The sequence below is a fragment of the Carettochelys insculpta genome, chromosome 7 (genome assembly GCF_033958435.1).
Source record: "Carettochelys insculpta isolate YL-2023 chromosome 7, ASM3395843v1, whole genome shotgun sequence".
Lineage (NCBI taxonomy): Eukaryota > Metazoa > Chordata > Testudines > Carettochelyidae > Carettochelys > Carettochelys insculpta.
In genome coordinates this window covers 31,675,411-31,689,628 of record NC_134143.1, presented here as the reverse complement: position 1 = coordinate 31,689,628, position 14,218 = coordinate 31,675,411, and the positions used below count along the sequence as shown (strand labels likewise).

Below are 14,218 nucleotides of genomic sequence, written 5' to 3'. Positions count from 1 at the left end.
TTGGGCATGGGACAGCAATGAACTTAATTTAACCTCACTGAAGGCATAAAAAATAGAAATAAAAAGATCTTCTGAGGCCAGAACTCTTCCTGCTCAAGTTTTCATTCTCTTCCCAGTCCCTACACCCTTTCCTGGTCAAGTCAGCGATAAAATAATGAGTGGAGATGTAATCTTTTCACTTTTCATTTCAGTAGCTTTAAGAAAGCCAGTTTAGAGTAAGTCTCCAGTGAATCTGGTTTAGAATCTTTCCTTGGAACATAGTAAACCTGCTCAGGAAAAAAAGTGAAAGCCCCTTGTGTATCCTGATTTGAATACACAAGGGGCTTTCACTTTGTTTCCTGAGCAGGTTTACTATGTTCCAAGGAAAGATTCTAAACCAGATTCACTGGAGACTTACTCTAAACTGGCTTTCTTAAAGCTACTGAAATGGTGATTTGTGTGCGGACAGTCAGCGGTTTGGAGTGAAACTAAGTATGAGCCCAGGTTTATAATGTAATGTAGACATACCTATAGAGGTCTAGGAGTCAGAGATTAAATGTGGCTGCAAGGCCCAGTGGATAACTGGAACTGTTGCATGTGACCAATTTTTCCCCTTCATTTATTTTTCATTTTCCCTCTTTTTATGGTCAAGTACGTTGTTTGCTTCCTTGGGCGGGGGCATTGTAAGAGCAGCTACCTACTGATCATCTGTGACTAGATTTTCCTTGCAATCACAGAGCGCAGCACCCTGAGTCAAACTTCTCTCCTGTCCCATACTTAAATTGCCAAGTAACAACTTAGCTTCTTTAAAATGCACTGAAAGCAACATTTGGTATCAGGAGATTATGTCCAGTGCCTTAGTGCCAGTATTAATAATGTACTGTCTCTGTTCATGAAGCAGGGACTTGGAGTGGAGGTGAGGAAAACAGGGACCAAGGCAGGGGAAGCAGACATGGATAGCAGTAGTGGGGACTGGGGAATTGCAAAGGGGGAAGGGGAACAGATACCATGCCATAGGAGGGAGTCGGGGGAAAACAGAGCCTCTGCTTTGGGAGGGCTAGGGAGGAATGGGGAACAAAGGTTGAGCTCTTGGGTGTCATTTCCCACACTGGGACAATGAGGAGTTAATATTTAGGCTCCATTGCCACTTGGCGAGAGGGCGGCATAGTGCTGACACCATCTTAATGCAATGCCTCTTGCTAGAAGTACAAGGTCCCTGTGCCCCAGAACAGATGCTGTTGCTGCTTTTATTAAGCTTCCCTTGCTGCAAAAACAGGATGTGAAAGTCCAAGGCTTTTGCCAGTCACAGAGCACATTGCTGTTGCCATTGTGCTGAACTCTCCTTTGTGGAATATTGAGATGTTGCAGGCCAGGTAGGGTCAGCCTTAGGGCCAGCGTCAGGCCAGGTAGGGTCAGCCTCAGCTAAATTTGTATATTGGTGCCCTTTCTTTGAGGTTTCAGAACAGCACTATGGCTGGGGCAGAATACAAGGAGCAGTTCCTGGCCCTGAAGCATGGTCAGGCTTCATAGGGAGGAGTTTTAGAGCTGGGAGACTCGCCTGATAGTACATCCCCTGCCCACCTACCAGGTGGAGAGCAGAATTGTGGCCACTGCCCCTGTCCTCAGGAAGAGGGGACCCGGTGGCTGGCCCACTGGCTCTGCAGGGTTGAGCCCTGTTGCCTGTGACTCCCTGACAAGCTGGCAACTCCAGGCAGCATCACCTGTCCCTGTCCACACTCACCCCCCTCCAGCAGCCCAGGCCTGGCAGCTTGCCACACTCCAGCATGCCCACCAGTAAGGTCATGTCCTTGTGCTACAGAGAGAAGGGGTACAGTCAGTACCCCCTTTCAGAAGTTACTTGTCCGAGCAATAGCAGAAAGGAAAGTGGCTGGAGACAGTCAGGACCACAACGAAGACTTAGCAGGGCTGAAAACAGGAAACCCACGGTGCAAAAACATGCTCAAAAACAAAAGAGGAAATAGAATAAAGGAAGTATGGCAGCACTTCTCTTCCGCCCTCCTCCCTACACACTTAGCACAGTTGTTGCAGAAGTAGCATAGTGGATTTTAAACTGAGATAGCTGGCAGGTGAGCCTGAGCGTAGAAAGGGTTGATTCCATTAAAAGACAATTGTTTCACTCAGGCTGCTGTGGTTTGCAGAACCCTGACACAGTTCTCCAGCAGGCTACAGGCATGCTACAGCACCCCAGACAGACTCAGAGGCAATCTTGTTCAGTTTTGGCTAACGACGTTGTTTCTGGGAATGATTTAAATTAATAAAGAAAAACTATTCCAGCCAATGACCTTTTTTTTTTTTTTTTTTTACCATGCAGGCCACTGTACTGTGGCAACTTGGAGCTTGTCTCTTCATGGTTCCCACTCCATTCTTCCTCCTCTTTGGCCAGCTCACCTAGCATCATCCCAGTGCTGTTGGTAACCTCACCAGCCTCTTCATAACCACTGATACTTGATGGCATGGGCCTTTCCTTCCCTGCAGCTTGCTAAATTTTGAGCTATTAGTTGTGACTCACCTTCCGTTATATTAAAATATTGAAGTTCCAATAAATCTTTATTTTAACAACCAGTATTTTTACAAACAAATGCAGACAAATCTGGAAGAAAGTTCAGAGCAATCAGAATGTACAAATAGCCCAAAGCAGTTGATTATACCATATTGTAGCCATTACCTTCATTTTATACTATTCACCCCACCTTCAATCTCAAAACTTGCCACCTGGCTATCAGTGGTCTCAGGAGACACACCATGTGAGCATTTTATGCTTGCCATGGAGGGAAAGTTGATTTTTATGGGTTTGTCCATTTTTGCTTTTTTAAAATAAAATATCAAAATTACACCATGATTCAATATCAAGAGCCACTTTTCCAGATCTAACACGGAGTTTTTTTAGTCATGCATTGCGCTCATCAGGCTCATGTCCTCCTTTTAAAAGCAGATACACTATCATGCCTTTACATGCTTCCCACATGCTTTGCTCTTCTTGTCTCTTGCTCTGGAATGATTGGCAAAACCTTGAGAAAGAGGGGATTTGTCCCTTTCAGCCCACCGTGGGCCCTTTATGAAGTGACATCACAGAAACAAGGCTGGCTTACATGGCCATGTGAACCAAAGGGATTTAGGCCCCCCAGACAGAGTCTTTTCCCTGAATTTTGTTTTGGGTGGCAAGGAGGAGAATTGGGAATTTAGACAGCTAGAGGGTTTTGTCAACAAAACTCATGGAGAGTTTATACACAAAACCCAGCACTTTCTCCGGCAGCATTCTGCCTCAAACTTTTGATGCATAACGTTGCTGTCAAAAGATTTCTGTTGACAAAACAGCAGTGTAAATGCCCCCAGAGGCCTCCCTCAACAGACAGGGCATCCACAACAATGGACAGCCCTGTCTCTTGTGATTCTGAGTGCCTGTCTTGTTGAGAGAGCAGCCAAGCAGTCCGGCTGCTCTGTTGCCAGAGCAGAGTGCTCTCTAGATTGGCTTTTGTGTGTCCACGTGATCTGTCGACAGAGGTTTTGTTGGGAATACTCTTCCAACAGTGACTTCTCTCGACAGGCAGCTATCGTGTAACCATAGCTCTAGTGAAAGCCTTTGAACTCAACCTTGAGTTAGGAGACAGTCAGTGGGTACGAGCACACAGCTGGATACTTTGCAGCCAGGAAGTTATTTTGCCACTGTGGGGACCACTGGTAGCTGCTTTGCACAACACCTCCATGTTCCCAGGGCTTCTCATTTGCTTCTATTTTTAGATTTCTAGCCATGCAAGGCTTGTTTCTCAGAACCATCCACTGCCCTGCTCAGCAAGAAAGCCGTTAACAGCTGGCACAGGGATGAACTCACTACGGAAATAGTTGCCCAGAGCAGCTATGTATACGCTTGTCATGCCAACGTCCCCATGCTGTGGGAGCCACAAGATTGATGATCATGTAAAAAAGTTTGCTAATCAACAGAAGATTTCAGCTTTTACACAGATTTTCAGATTCCCTCAATGACCCCCTTTAGTAAGCTTATTTCAGCTGTACCCCATGTAAAGGAATTAGCAGGTTTTGCCCCTAGTCATGTTCCATCAAGCAAGGGAGCCCACAGGGTTGTCAAGCCCCTGGGCAAGGTTGGAGAGAGGGCCGGCTCCATGCCCCCACAAGTTTAGAGCCTCAGATGGAAGTGGTGGGGATGGGGCCAGCTGGCTGTCAGCACTGTCCAGGTCATGGCGTCCTCAGTGTTGCCTGAATCGCGCCACACTGCACTCTGCTAGCAATTTAAAGTGCCCAGGCAGGCCTGCCAACCAGCATGGGGACAGTTGCCTCAGGGCCCAGAAATATAAACGGGCCCAGAACTCATGACAGCTGGAGCCCCAGACCCTTCAAATTGCTGCTGGAGTGCCATGTGGTGTGCTCTGGGCAGGCTGTGGGAGGGGTGGCATGCCATGGTCCAAGTGGCACTGAGGCCTGGCTGACCCCAGCCCTACCCCTTCCACCTGAGGCCCTTCCCCTTTCTGCAGGCATGAAGCAGCCCCCTCCCACCTCCCCCGCTCTGCCCAGGGACTGGGTGAGCCTGTCAGCCTCACTGGGCCCCAGGCTGCTACAATGGCAGCAGCCAAGAACCCCCAGCCCCTTTGAATTGTTGGGCCCCTGGGCAGTTGCCCCCTTCAACTCCCTCCCCACATCAAAAGGCCGGCCAACATGTTAACAAAGAGTGGGACTGTGGAAGCTCTAAAAGGCTGCAGCTTTTCAGGTGGGCACAGACACACAGCAAGGTCCAGGAGTATCTTTTTGCTGCGGTGTAACATGATGTACTACAAAGAGGCCTTTTAGTTTGTCTGTTTTAATTATCGGGGGTTTTTTCTCTGAGATTAATCAAACCCTTTTGTTGAAGAGACATTTTGCTCATCCTAGTTTGTTATGGTAAATGCTGGGCTGCGACGGCTGTATACATGAGGTAGTCAGCTGTACGGGGATTGTAGTCGGGATTGTCTCAGCTGCTTACCTGACATAACGTGAGATAAATCGCAGCTGGATTCCTAATGGTCTGGAGCAAGCCCACACACCATGACAACTAATGAGTCACTGTAACAACAGTCATCACAACAAGTAGCTTTCAAGTTTAAACTTTTCCAAACTTGACAGGAGGCTAGAAATCTACCCAGGAGCATATTCTGTTCTCTACATGATGTTTTAGATTATTTTATTTTTAGTGTCTGCTGGCATGGCAGTCACCTGGGCATGAGATCACATGTTGTGGGACTCATTTTGCTGATTTCGGAATCATTTCGGACACGCAGTTTGTGTTTTGGTGGTGGACTGTTTGTGTTATGTGCTTTGATCTTGGTTGAACTCCATTTCCTTCTGATCACCTTCACCCTAAACTGGACACTCCGAAGAATTTTCCCTCCTGTGACATACTAATTTTTCCATCCGTTGATGGAATAAATTTTGTTACGTGCACCAAGGCATGTGCATATATGTACCACCAGTAGAAACACATGCTTCTGACTGAGAACTCTGTGCGTGCTCTGCCACTCAGCTTGGGTGGCTTCTGAATCTCTCCTGGGTGGACGCCCAAACACTCAGCTTTCAGGAAACATTGCCTGTGAGTAACCAGCTTGCCTATCTATGTTCCAGGTGGCAGGGAAGATAGAGTCTAGGTGAGGGATAGAGATGTCTGGCATTCCTCCTGACTGGAGGACCTAGGAAAGCTGCAGAGGGAAATCCCTCAGCAACAAAATGTAGAGTATGCTTTTAAACAGATGGTTCCTGCACTACTTTCCTACCTTCCTCTTGGTACAAAAGGTATGGGGGAAGCTCACCTCCAAACTGCATGTCTCATTCCACAGTTTAAACAAGTTTCTAAGCTTTACAAAGTACCAAACGGGCCCCTCCTCACCTCCAACTGGGGAAGATGCCTTTGCCATGAGCCTCTAGTGCATGTCACAGACTCATCACCTGGAAAGGGTTGTTTTGAAAATATTTTTATGTTACAGCTGTTTGGGGGGGGGCTGTATTTTTTAAAGTCGCCTTGATCGTCTAATGAGGCCTCTTTGGTTGCATAGGTCCAAATTCACATCATTAAAATGTGTGAGAATAACTGACATGCCATCTCATTTGAGGGTATGTTTAATGGCTGTTAATTTGAGATAACTTTGCGAGTGTCTACGCAATCCAACTGCTGTCTCAAAATAATTTCAAAATGGCGGTTGGCTTCTTTTGAAATTCATAAACCGCATTGCACGAGGAACAGCGCTTATTTCAGAATAGGGCTGTGTAGAATAGAATAGAGCCTATTTGGAAATAAGCCATTGTGCGTCTAGTGGCTCTGTTTCAAACTAGGCTCTATTATGTTTAGTTGCTCTATTTCGAAGTAGCTGAGTGCTGTTTTGAAATGCACTTTGTGTGTCGCAGCGTTGTTTCGAAATAAGCTATTCTGGAAAAATTTCTTCTGGCGTAGCTTATTTTGAAATAATGCTGCTGCATAGACATCCCTGATGGAATACAGGTGGGAGGATGGGAGAAGAAAACCTTGGGACAGGGACTGGATCTTACTGCATCTAGCCTCAGTATCCAGAACATTTTCACCATCTCTTCCCTCATTTTAGCAGGAAGGTCCTGATTATTCAGGACACAGAAGCTGTTAAAATGTTATGAGGCTCATCTTCCCCCATCATATCCTGACTGGATCCTTGTCTATGCAGCCATCGCAGCCCACCACTCAAACACAGGTCTTCATTCACAATTAGCAGTGTGTATTCTTTCTGCGACCAGTCTAGATCTAGCCTGAAACTCTCATATATGCTGGGTCATTTACAGAAAGTTAATACGTGATTGTTTCGTGAGACTCATGCGGTCCAATTGTACATCTACCCCAAAATCAGACAAGTGATCCTGGAACTAAAACTTTTTTTTCCCATAGTTCTCTCTGTTTTTCAAATCTCCTTAGCCCTATCCACATTTCACCTTTCAACCACATTAAGGAACCCAGAGTAACAAATCTGAAAATGGTTATGGTTTGTGTCATGACTGCAGGTCGTAAAATCGTTTTAGGAATTGCCAGTTGTCATCTGACATTTCCATGAGAATGCTGATAAATACATGCTACTTTAATTCAAGATGATTCTCATGGGTGCACCTTTAACTGGAGTGTACTGCTGAACAGTATGTATTAGGTCTTGCAGTCAGATGATAAACCATGCTAATAGGTTGAACCATTTCAAATGTTTGCTGGTATGGTTGGTTTGCTCTGACTCAGGCTCTCTGTTTGATGTTTGCCTTATTTATATCTGAGATGGGCTCAGGCTGGAAAACCAGATCCCCACCCATTTGGGTTTTTGGCAAGTTGGAATCTGAATCTTGGTTCAAACTCCCCAGCTCAGGCCCATGTCTACAGTAGGTCTGAGTCTGAGCAGTGACTCCACAAACACTCCTGAACTTTTCAAAAGTTTGGCTGTAGATTTAAATTTAGATCCAAGCAACAAGACTTAAACCAGTCTTTTATTCCTGACTGGTTCCTTACACTTTAGATATTATAGGCAGCAGTCAATATTATTTTTCATCCAAATCTTCCCATCATACATCTTTTCAGACTGAAATACAAATTCTAAACCCATCACACAGTTTTTATGCCATGACATCAAGTGGTGCAGGCAAAAATAATACACGCGTGCGCGCGTGCGCACACACACACACACACACTTACTTGTCTAAGAAAATAGGTAGCAAAATTCTAAAACCATTGAAGAGGGACTTGTTTTCCACTTCATGAATTTCCATGGAATGTGGAGAGTCGTTCTTACACTTCAGTTCAGTTTGTAAGCCTTCTTTTTTATTTTATTTTATATTATTTTTGTTCAACATCTATCTCCAGTTTAATAAGGCATCTTCTTATATTTGCTGTAGGTGCCAATGTGTAAAAAAACATGGTGTTGGGAACTGCACACCAGCAGAGAGACATTTGGCAATGCATTCATAATTAAATTGCAAGCTTCTTTGTTCAGTGAAGTTAACAAGCAAGAGTGTTTGTTGTGCTTTTTTTTTCTTTCTTGTTTTTTTCATGAGAAACAGTGTAAGGCAGATGAGTGCAGTGATGAATCTGAGGTGTCAGGAGAAGCACCAAATGCCAGAGAAAGCGTCTGTGATATTTTTCCCCCTAAGAAGTGGCCTTGTTTACAACACCTTTACTTAAGTAGTAACCAATGCCTTTTCCGTATTGCTGACAACAAATTCAGTAAAAGCTGTTCTCCTTTCACAATTTCATATTTTCATGGAAGTTGGAGAATCAGGAACAGGATCTGAAAAAGAGAGATATTTCTGTTAATGATTTGTTTCTGGTTGTTTGTGCATGTGGAGCTCACGGTGCACTTCTGTAGCCATGGTCTGAGGTGTTTAACAGAAAATACTCCTCCCCCCCATAGACAAGTTTCAAGAATAATTTAACTGCTGGGGTTGTATGTTGCCATTCGTGGACACCTTTAGCAGGACAATTCAGTCAAATGTGGGTCAGCTGCAAAGATGCTAGAGAAAGAGGACTATGGGCCTGACCCAAAGCATGTTGTTGAAGGTAATGGAAACACTTCTATAGATTTCACTGGGCTTTGGGTCAGTCCCCAATGTTCCCTGACAAACAATTTTAACCCCCCCAAAGGCAACATTTCTTAGGGCAACTGGCAGGATTTTTTTTTGTCTTCTAGCAAATATTCAGTATCTGCTGTGTTGGTAATAACAGGGTGTAAAATGGCAGCCTGGCTCTGAGCGATTAATACAGAGAGACTCTGGGGGAAGAGGCAATGGACTGACAAGTGGGGCCACCAAAGTAACATTGTTAGCCCACACTCTGGAAATCAAAAGTGCTGCAAGACTGACCTGCTGGTGAGAGCCCTCTACATGGAAGAAGGGCAAACCCCATGCTGCAGAACAAACAGCCAGAGCCAGTCACACCACTGCTGTGTTTCTTACCCGCCCCCTAAAACTGAGATCTTGTCAAGTTCCCCTATTCATCTTCAAGCCACAGCTTTATTATTTTGGTTCATATCAGCAGTTTCTCTTGAGACACGAAGGAATTATGAGTAAGTGTCAGTTGGCCAAGTTCTGTTTCCATTTATAGCTGTGTACGTCTGGAATAACTCAATTGGCTCAAATGGCATCACCCCCTGTCTACATTTGTGTAATTGAGATCTAAAACAGGTCCTGTAAGTGTAACATGAGACAGTATAGCAGGATTTTTCACCACCCCAAAGTCGCAAGACTGTTCAATTCATGATGAGTAAGGTTAGATTTAAACTGAATATTTAACAAAAGATCACTTCCCTCCCTTTTTGGTTTCTTTTCCTTTCCCATGCCCCTCTTCGATGGCTGATTGCCTGGTGCCTCGGTCATGACACTGTTAGCCCAGGAACTAGTTCTGTAAAATGGATGCTTACCCAGTGTTGGGAAGAAACAATCCCCTGTGCCAGGAGGAGACAATGGAGTGTTTGGTTCTGAGAGAAGGTGTCGGCCCGATTCTGACTGAAGGCGGCTGGTAATGTATGTCATCTGTGGCTTGGGTCTGGACTCTGTGGATGGAGCAGCTTCAAAGACAGGGTTTTCAATGCCTTGAGCATTACTGCAAGAAAAAATATAGTGTCCATCTTTGTTCTCACTCTACTGTTTTCTCTCTCACGCTCTGAGAACTCCAGAATTACAGACTTTCTTCCTTTCTGACAATAGCACTTATTGTCCTTATTTTGGAGGTTCCTAATTATCTGCCTTAAACATTAGGAAGTGGGTTTCTCCTATATTTGCCTTCAAGACTTCTGCTCAGTGACCATGCTCTTTATTGTTTTTCTAGGGCTTGCTTCCTAGCATCTTGTCTTTCCTTTATAATACCACCATGGTGCTGTACAGCAAATAAATATAAGAGATATAAGCACAGGCTTAGAATCTTGCTGGAGGAAAACCTAGATTCTGAGGGAGGGAGGATCCTGTTAAAATATAATAATGAGAAGAGAGGTAACACTCATCATGGGAATGGTTTAAGGGGAGTCTAGGCCCAGGTTACCATGATGATCTAATTTAAGGGGGGAAAAATCCATCTAGGTATTCAATTGAATAATGAATACCTGGGCCTAATAAAAGGCTATCAGGGCTCAGTTACAGTGACATGCTTATAGAGAAATTCTCCCAATGGACAGGAGCTTCCAGAGGCACAGGCCCCCAAGGAGTGGGGCTGTGCACACCCCTGAGCCCAAAGAGGGACCAGGACTGAGGCAATGAGTGCTTGCAGCACTAGGTCAGCAAGAGGTGCTAAAGGTCAGGCATGCCCTACAACAGGTACCACAGGGGGATTCTGAGACCCCACCCCCCCATCAAAATATGATAATGGAGCAGTGTAGACATCTGCTTTGTTTGTCACATTTTGACTGTCCCATGGCAGTGTAGGGAGAGGCTCACACAACTGGAGGAGTTCCAGCTCCAGTTTTTGGCGGGGCAGCGGCTGTCAATGATGAGAAAGGGTCAACTGCCAATTGCCATCAATTACCACCAACAGGGAAGAAGACCTAGGCTCAAATGGCTGGTATATATTAACTAAGAAGAGGTGGGGCATGTGGGATGGGGAACCCAGGCACATAGAATGGTGTTGCCCTGCGAAAAAATATCTACTTTCTACTTTGGTTGGGTGGACTATAATTATGAGGAAGCAAGACTCTACAAGAAAAGGCAAATGTAGCTTAGACAAGGAAATAGGCCCCAAGTGTAAAATTAAAGGTGGGAGGCTGTGGAGTTCACTGTTCCCATTAGCTAGAGGAGAGACACTCGCATGACTTTTAGACCCTAAGGTTACGTCTACACATGCATGCTACATCGAAATAGTCTATTTCGATGAATAACATCTACACGTTCTCCAGGGCTGGCAACGTCGACGTTCAACTTCGACGTTGGGCAGCACCACATCGAAATAGGCGCTGCGAGGGAACGTCTAAATGCCAAAGTTGCACACATCGAAATAAGAGTGCCAGGAACAGCTGCAGACAGGGTCACAGGGCGGACTCAACAGCAAGCCGCTCCCTTAAAGGGCCCCTCCCAGACACAGTTTCACTAAACAACACAAGATCCACAGAGCTGACAACTGGTTGCAGACCCTGTGCCTGCAGCATGGATCTCCAGCTGCCGCAGCAGCAGCCAGAAGCCCTGGGCTAAGGGCTGCTGCACACGGTGACCATAGAGCCCCGCAGGGGCTGGAGAGAGAGCGTCTCTCAACCCCTCAGCTGATGGCCGCCATGGCGGACCCCGCTATTTCGATGTTGTGGGACGTGGATCGTCTACACATGGCCTAGTTCGATGTTCAACTTCGAAGTAGGGCGCTATTCCCATCCCCTCATGGGGTTAGCGACTTTGACGTCTCGCCGCCTAACGTCAATTTCAACTTCGAAATAGCGCCCAACACGTGTAGCCGTGACGGGCGCTATTTCGAAGTTGGCGCCACTACTTCGAAGTAGCGTGCACATGTAGACGCGGCCTAAGTGTGAGAACTTGAGGAATTTGAATAGAAGAACCAGAGCAGACCCAGGAAGCAGGAGTTCTAATCAAGGGGATTCAACTAGCTTCCTAGGATGACAGGATTCTGGAGTTGCACAAGCCAGAAATGAGGTGGAGGGAAAGCAAAATGGAGGCAACAGAAGTCAGGATGTGACTGTTGAACAAGCAAATGAACGATAGGTCCTAGTGGTAGATTTCTACCAAGTATTGGATGGCTGTACAAAGCTGTAAAAGTCCCAAATTCAGATAAGCTGCAAACACTCTCAGGCTATAGAGGAGTTCATCACACAGTAGGAACAAACCAGGCCAATAGAAGCAGAACTGGAAAGGGCAAAGCAACCATGGCAGAGCAAATGTGTAAGACTGACCAATAAGATAAAAATTCCTCTGGTTCTACCGGGCAGAGGAAACAGTTGACACTCATGAAAAGAAGTAACAAAGCCCTAAACTGTCTTGATGTGATTCAGGGTGGCCAAGCCCATTGCAGAGCAAGTAATTTAAGCCAGTAGATAAAGTGGTGGAGCTAGGAGTAAGACAGTAGTCAATATAGGAGTTACTGCAGAAAGCAAAACACCAGAAACTGAGACTCTATACTCAGGTGGAAGAGATTGAGGGTGAGAAGGTCCCATGTTAAACTGAAACCGTGAGAAAGAGGTTTCCAGCCTAGCAAGCAGACAGGCAGGAATTGGAATAGCTGCTTGTTTTGGAAAGGAAATGCTACATGTACTTCAGTGACAAGTGGAAACATATTAAAATAAAAGTTCTGGAACAGGTGAGCCCAACCCTCTTTTTGAACAGAGCAATGGAGGAGCACTTGAAACAAAAGCCGGTGCTCGAGACTAGCAAGCGTACATTGGAGCAGCAGGTTATTCAGATGGAAAAGGAACTGGAAAGTGACTAGTGAGCTCCAAGAATTGGCCATTGAGGTAGTAGCCTCATATAACTGCACACAGGCATACTTGAACTTGGGACTTCTGGAGCTCAGCGTATGAGCCTCATATGAGCAAAAAGCCAGCTGGCTCTCAGCTAAGGCTGTAGAGGACACTCATTCTTTCTCTCTTTAAGTGATCTAGGTGCCACTGTATGGCACAGTGAACCACACTTAGGCTACATCTACACCAGAGTGTTTTTCTGACAAAGCCCAGTTTTTGTTGGAAAAAAACCCATAGAGCATCTACACACAAAATATGCTTTGTTGACAGACTCTTGACAAAACCCGGCACATACACCGGCAGCATTGTGCCTCTCCATGTTCAGGAATAATGCTTTTGTGGACAGTTTTGTGTTGACAAAAAGCCACGTATGGCTACGTCTACACGTGCACGCTACATCAAAATAGCTTATTTCAATGTAGTGACATCGAAATAGTCTATTTCGATGAATAACGTCTACACGTCCTCCAGGGCTGGCAACGTCGACGTTCAGCTTCGACGTTGGGCAGCACCACATCGAAATAGGCGCTGAGAGGGAACGTCTACATGCCAAAGTAGCACACATCGAAATAAGGGTGCCAGGAACAGCTGCAGACAGGGTCACAGGGCGGACTCAACAGCAAGCCGCTCCCTTAAAGGGCCCCTCCCAGACACAGTTGCACTAAACAACACAAGATCCACAGAGCCGACAACTGGTTGCAGACCCTGTGCATGCAGCATGGATCCCCTGCTGCAGCAGCAGCAGCCAGAAGCCCTGGGCTAAGGGCTGCTGCCCACGGTGACCATAGAGCCCCGCAGGGGCTGGAGAGAGAGCGTCTCTCAACCCCTCAGCTGATGGCCGCCATGGCGGACCCCGCTATTTCGATGTTGCGGGACGTGGATCGTCTACACGTGCCCTAGTTCGATGTTCAACTTCGAAGTAGGGCGCTATTCCCATCCCCTCATGGGGTTAGCGACTTTGACGTCTCGCCGCCTAACGTCGATTTCAACTTCGAAATAGTGCCCAACACGTGTAGCCGTGACGGGCGCTATTTTGAAGTTGGTGCCGCTACTTCGAAGTAGCGTGCACGTGTAGACGCAGCCTATATGTTCTGGGGTGCCCTCTGTCAACAGACAGGACTTACAGTTCACCGGGCAGCCCTGTTTTCTGAGCTTCCAATTGGCTGTTCTGTCAACAGAGCAGATTACTCTTTCAATCCACTTTTGTGTGTGGACGTGATCTGTCAACAGAAGTTTTGCGAGAAGATCTCTTCCGCTAGTAACTTCTGTCAACAGATCGCTGTAGTGTAGACGTAGCCCTCTATAGATTACTCTTACACACTGGCAGAAGAAGCTGATTTGCAGGGGAAACTGGCTGAGGATTGTGTAGGAGTGCAGGACCTGAGTGCTGAAGCCCATGGAGAGACAAGCAATAAAATGACAAGCACAGAAATCAGCAATAGGGAAGCTTGTATTGATACAAACAAACAGGACCTCCAGAAGGACCTTCCAAGAGGAGCAGTCAACTGTTTAAAAATGGATTGGGTGTCCTGTGAGACAAAGTTTGAGATCCAAAACACAATAGAAGCTTCATTGTTCCTAGCTGCCCTGTCTGGTTTGCAGCAGACCTCCCTAGTAAAGGACTAGAATGAGAGGAAGGCTGCCACTGCTGATAGAATTCACACTGAAATCCTGGAACTGCAGATGCAGGTGGCTGAAGAACAGGAGTTGGAACAGACATGTTTCTCAGGGGGGAGGATCATACAGCAAGTTGTGAACCCGCAGCAGCAGATGATCTGCCTCAGGGTTGAAAAAAA

At 46.1% G+C, this 14,218-nt stretch overlaps 2 protein-coding genes across 2 annotated transcripts in view; one reads left to right on the top strand and one right to left on the bottom strand.

The window, feature by feature from the left end:
- Nucleotides 1-14,218, top strand: part of CDH23 (cadherin related 23) — a 549,671-nt gene that overhangs the window by 430,840 nt on the left and 104,613 nt on the right. The window lies entirely within an intron of this gene.
- The window catches only part of VSIR (V-set immunoregulatory receptor), a 66,511-nt gene continuing 54,827 nt past the window's right edge, over nt 2,535-14,218 (bottom strand). The window contains exons 6-7 of the mRNA XM_075000260.1: nt 9,396-9,577; nt 2,535-8,267 (exon numbers count right to left, since the gene is read on the bottom strand). Coding sequence (XP_074856361.1) covers nt 8,230-8,267; nt 9,396-9,577 — 220 coding nt within the window. The 3' untranslated portion in view covers nt 2,535-8,229. The remainder of the gene's footprint in view (nt 8,268-9,395; nt 9,578-14,218) is intronic.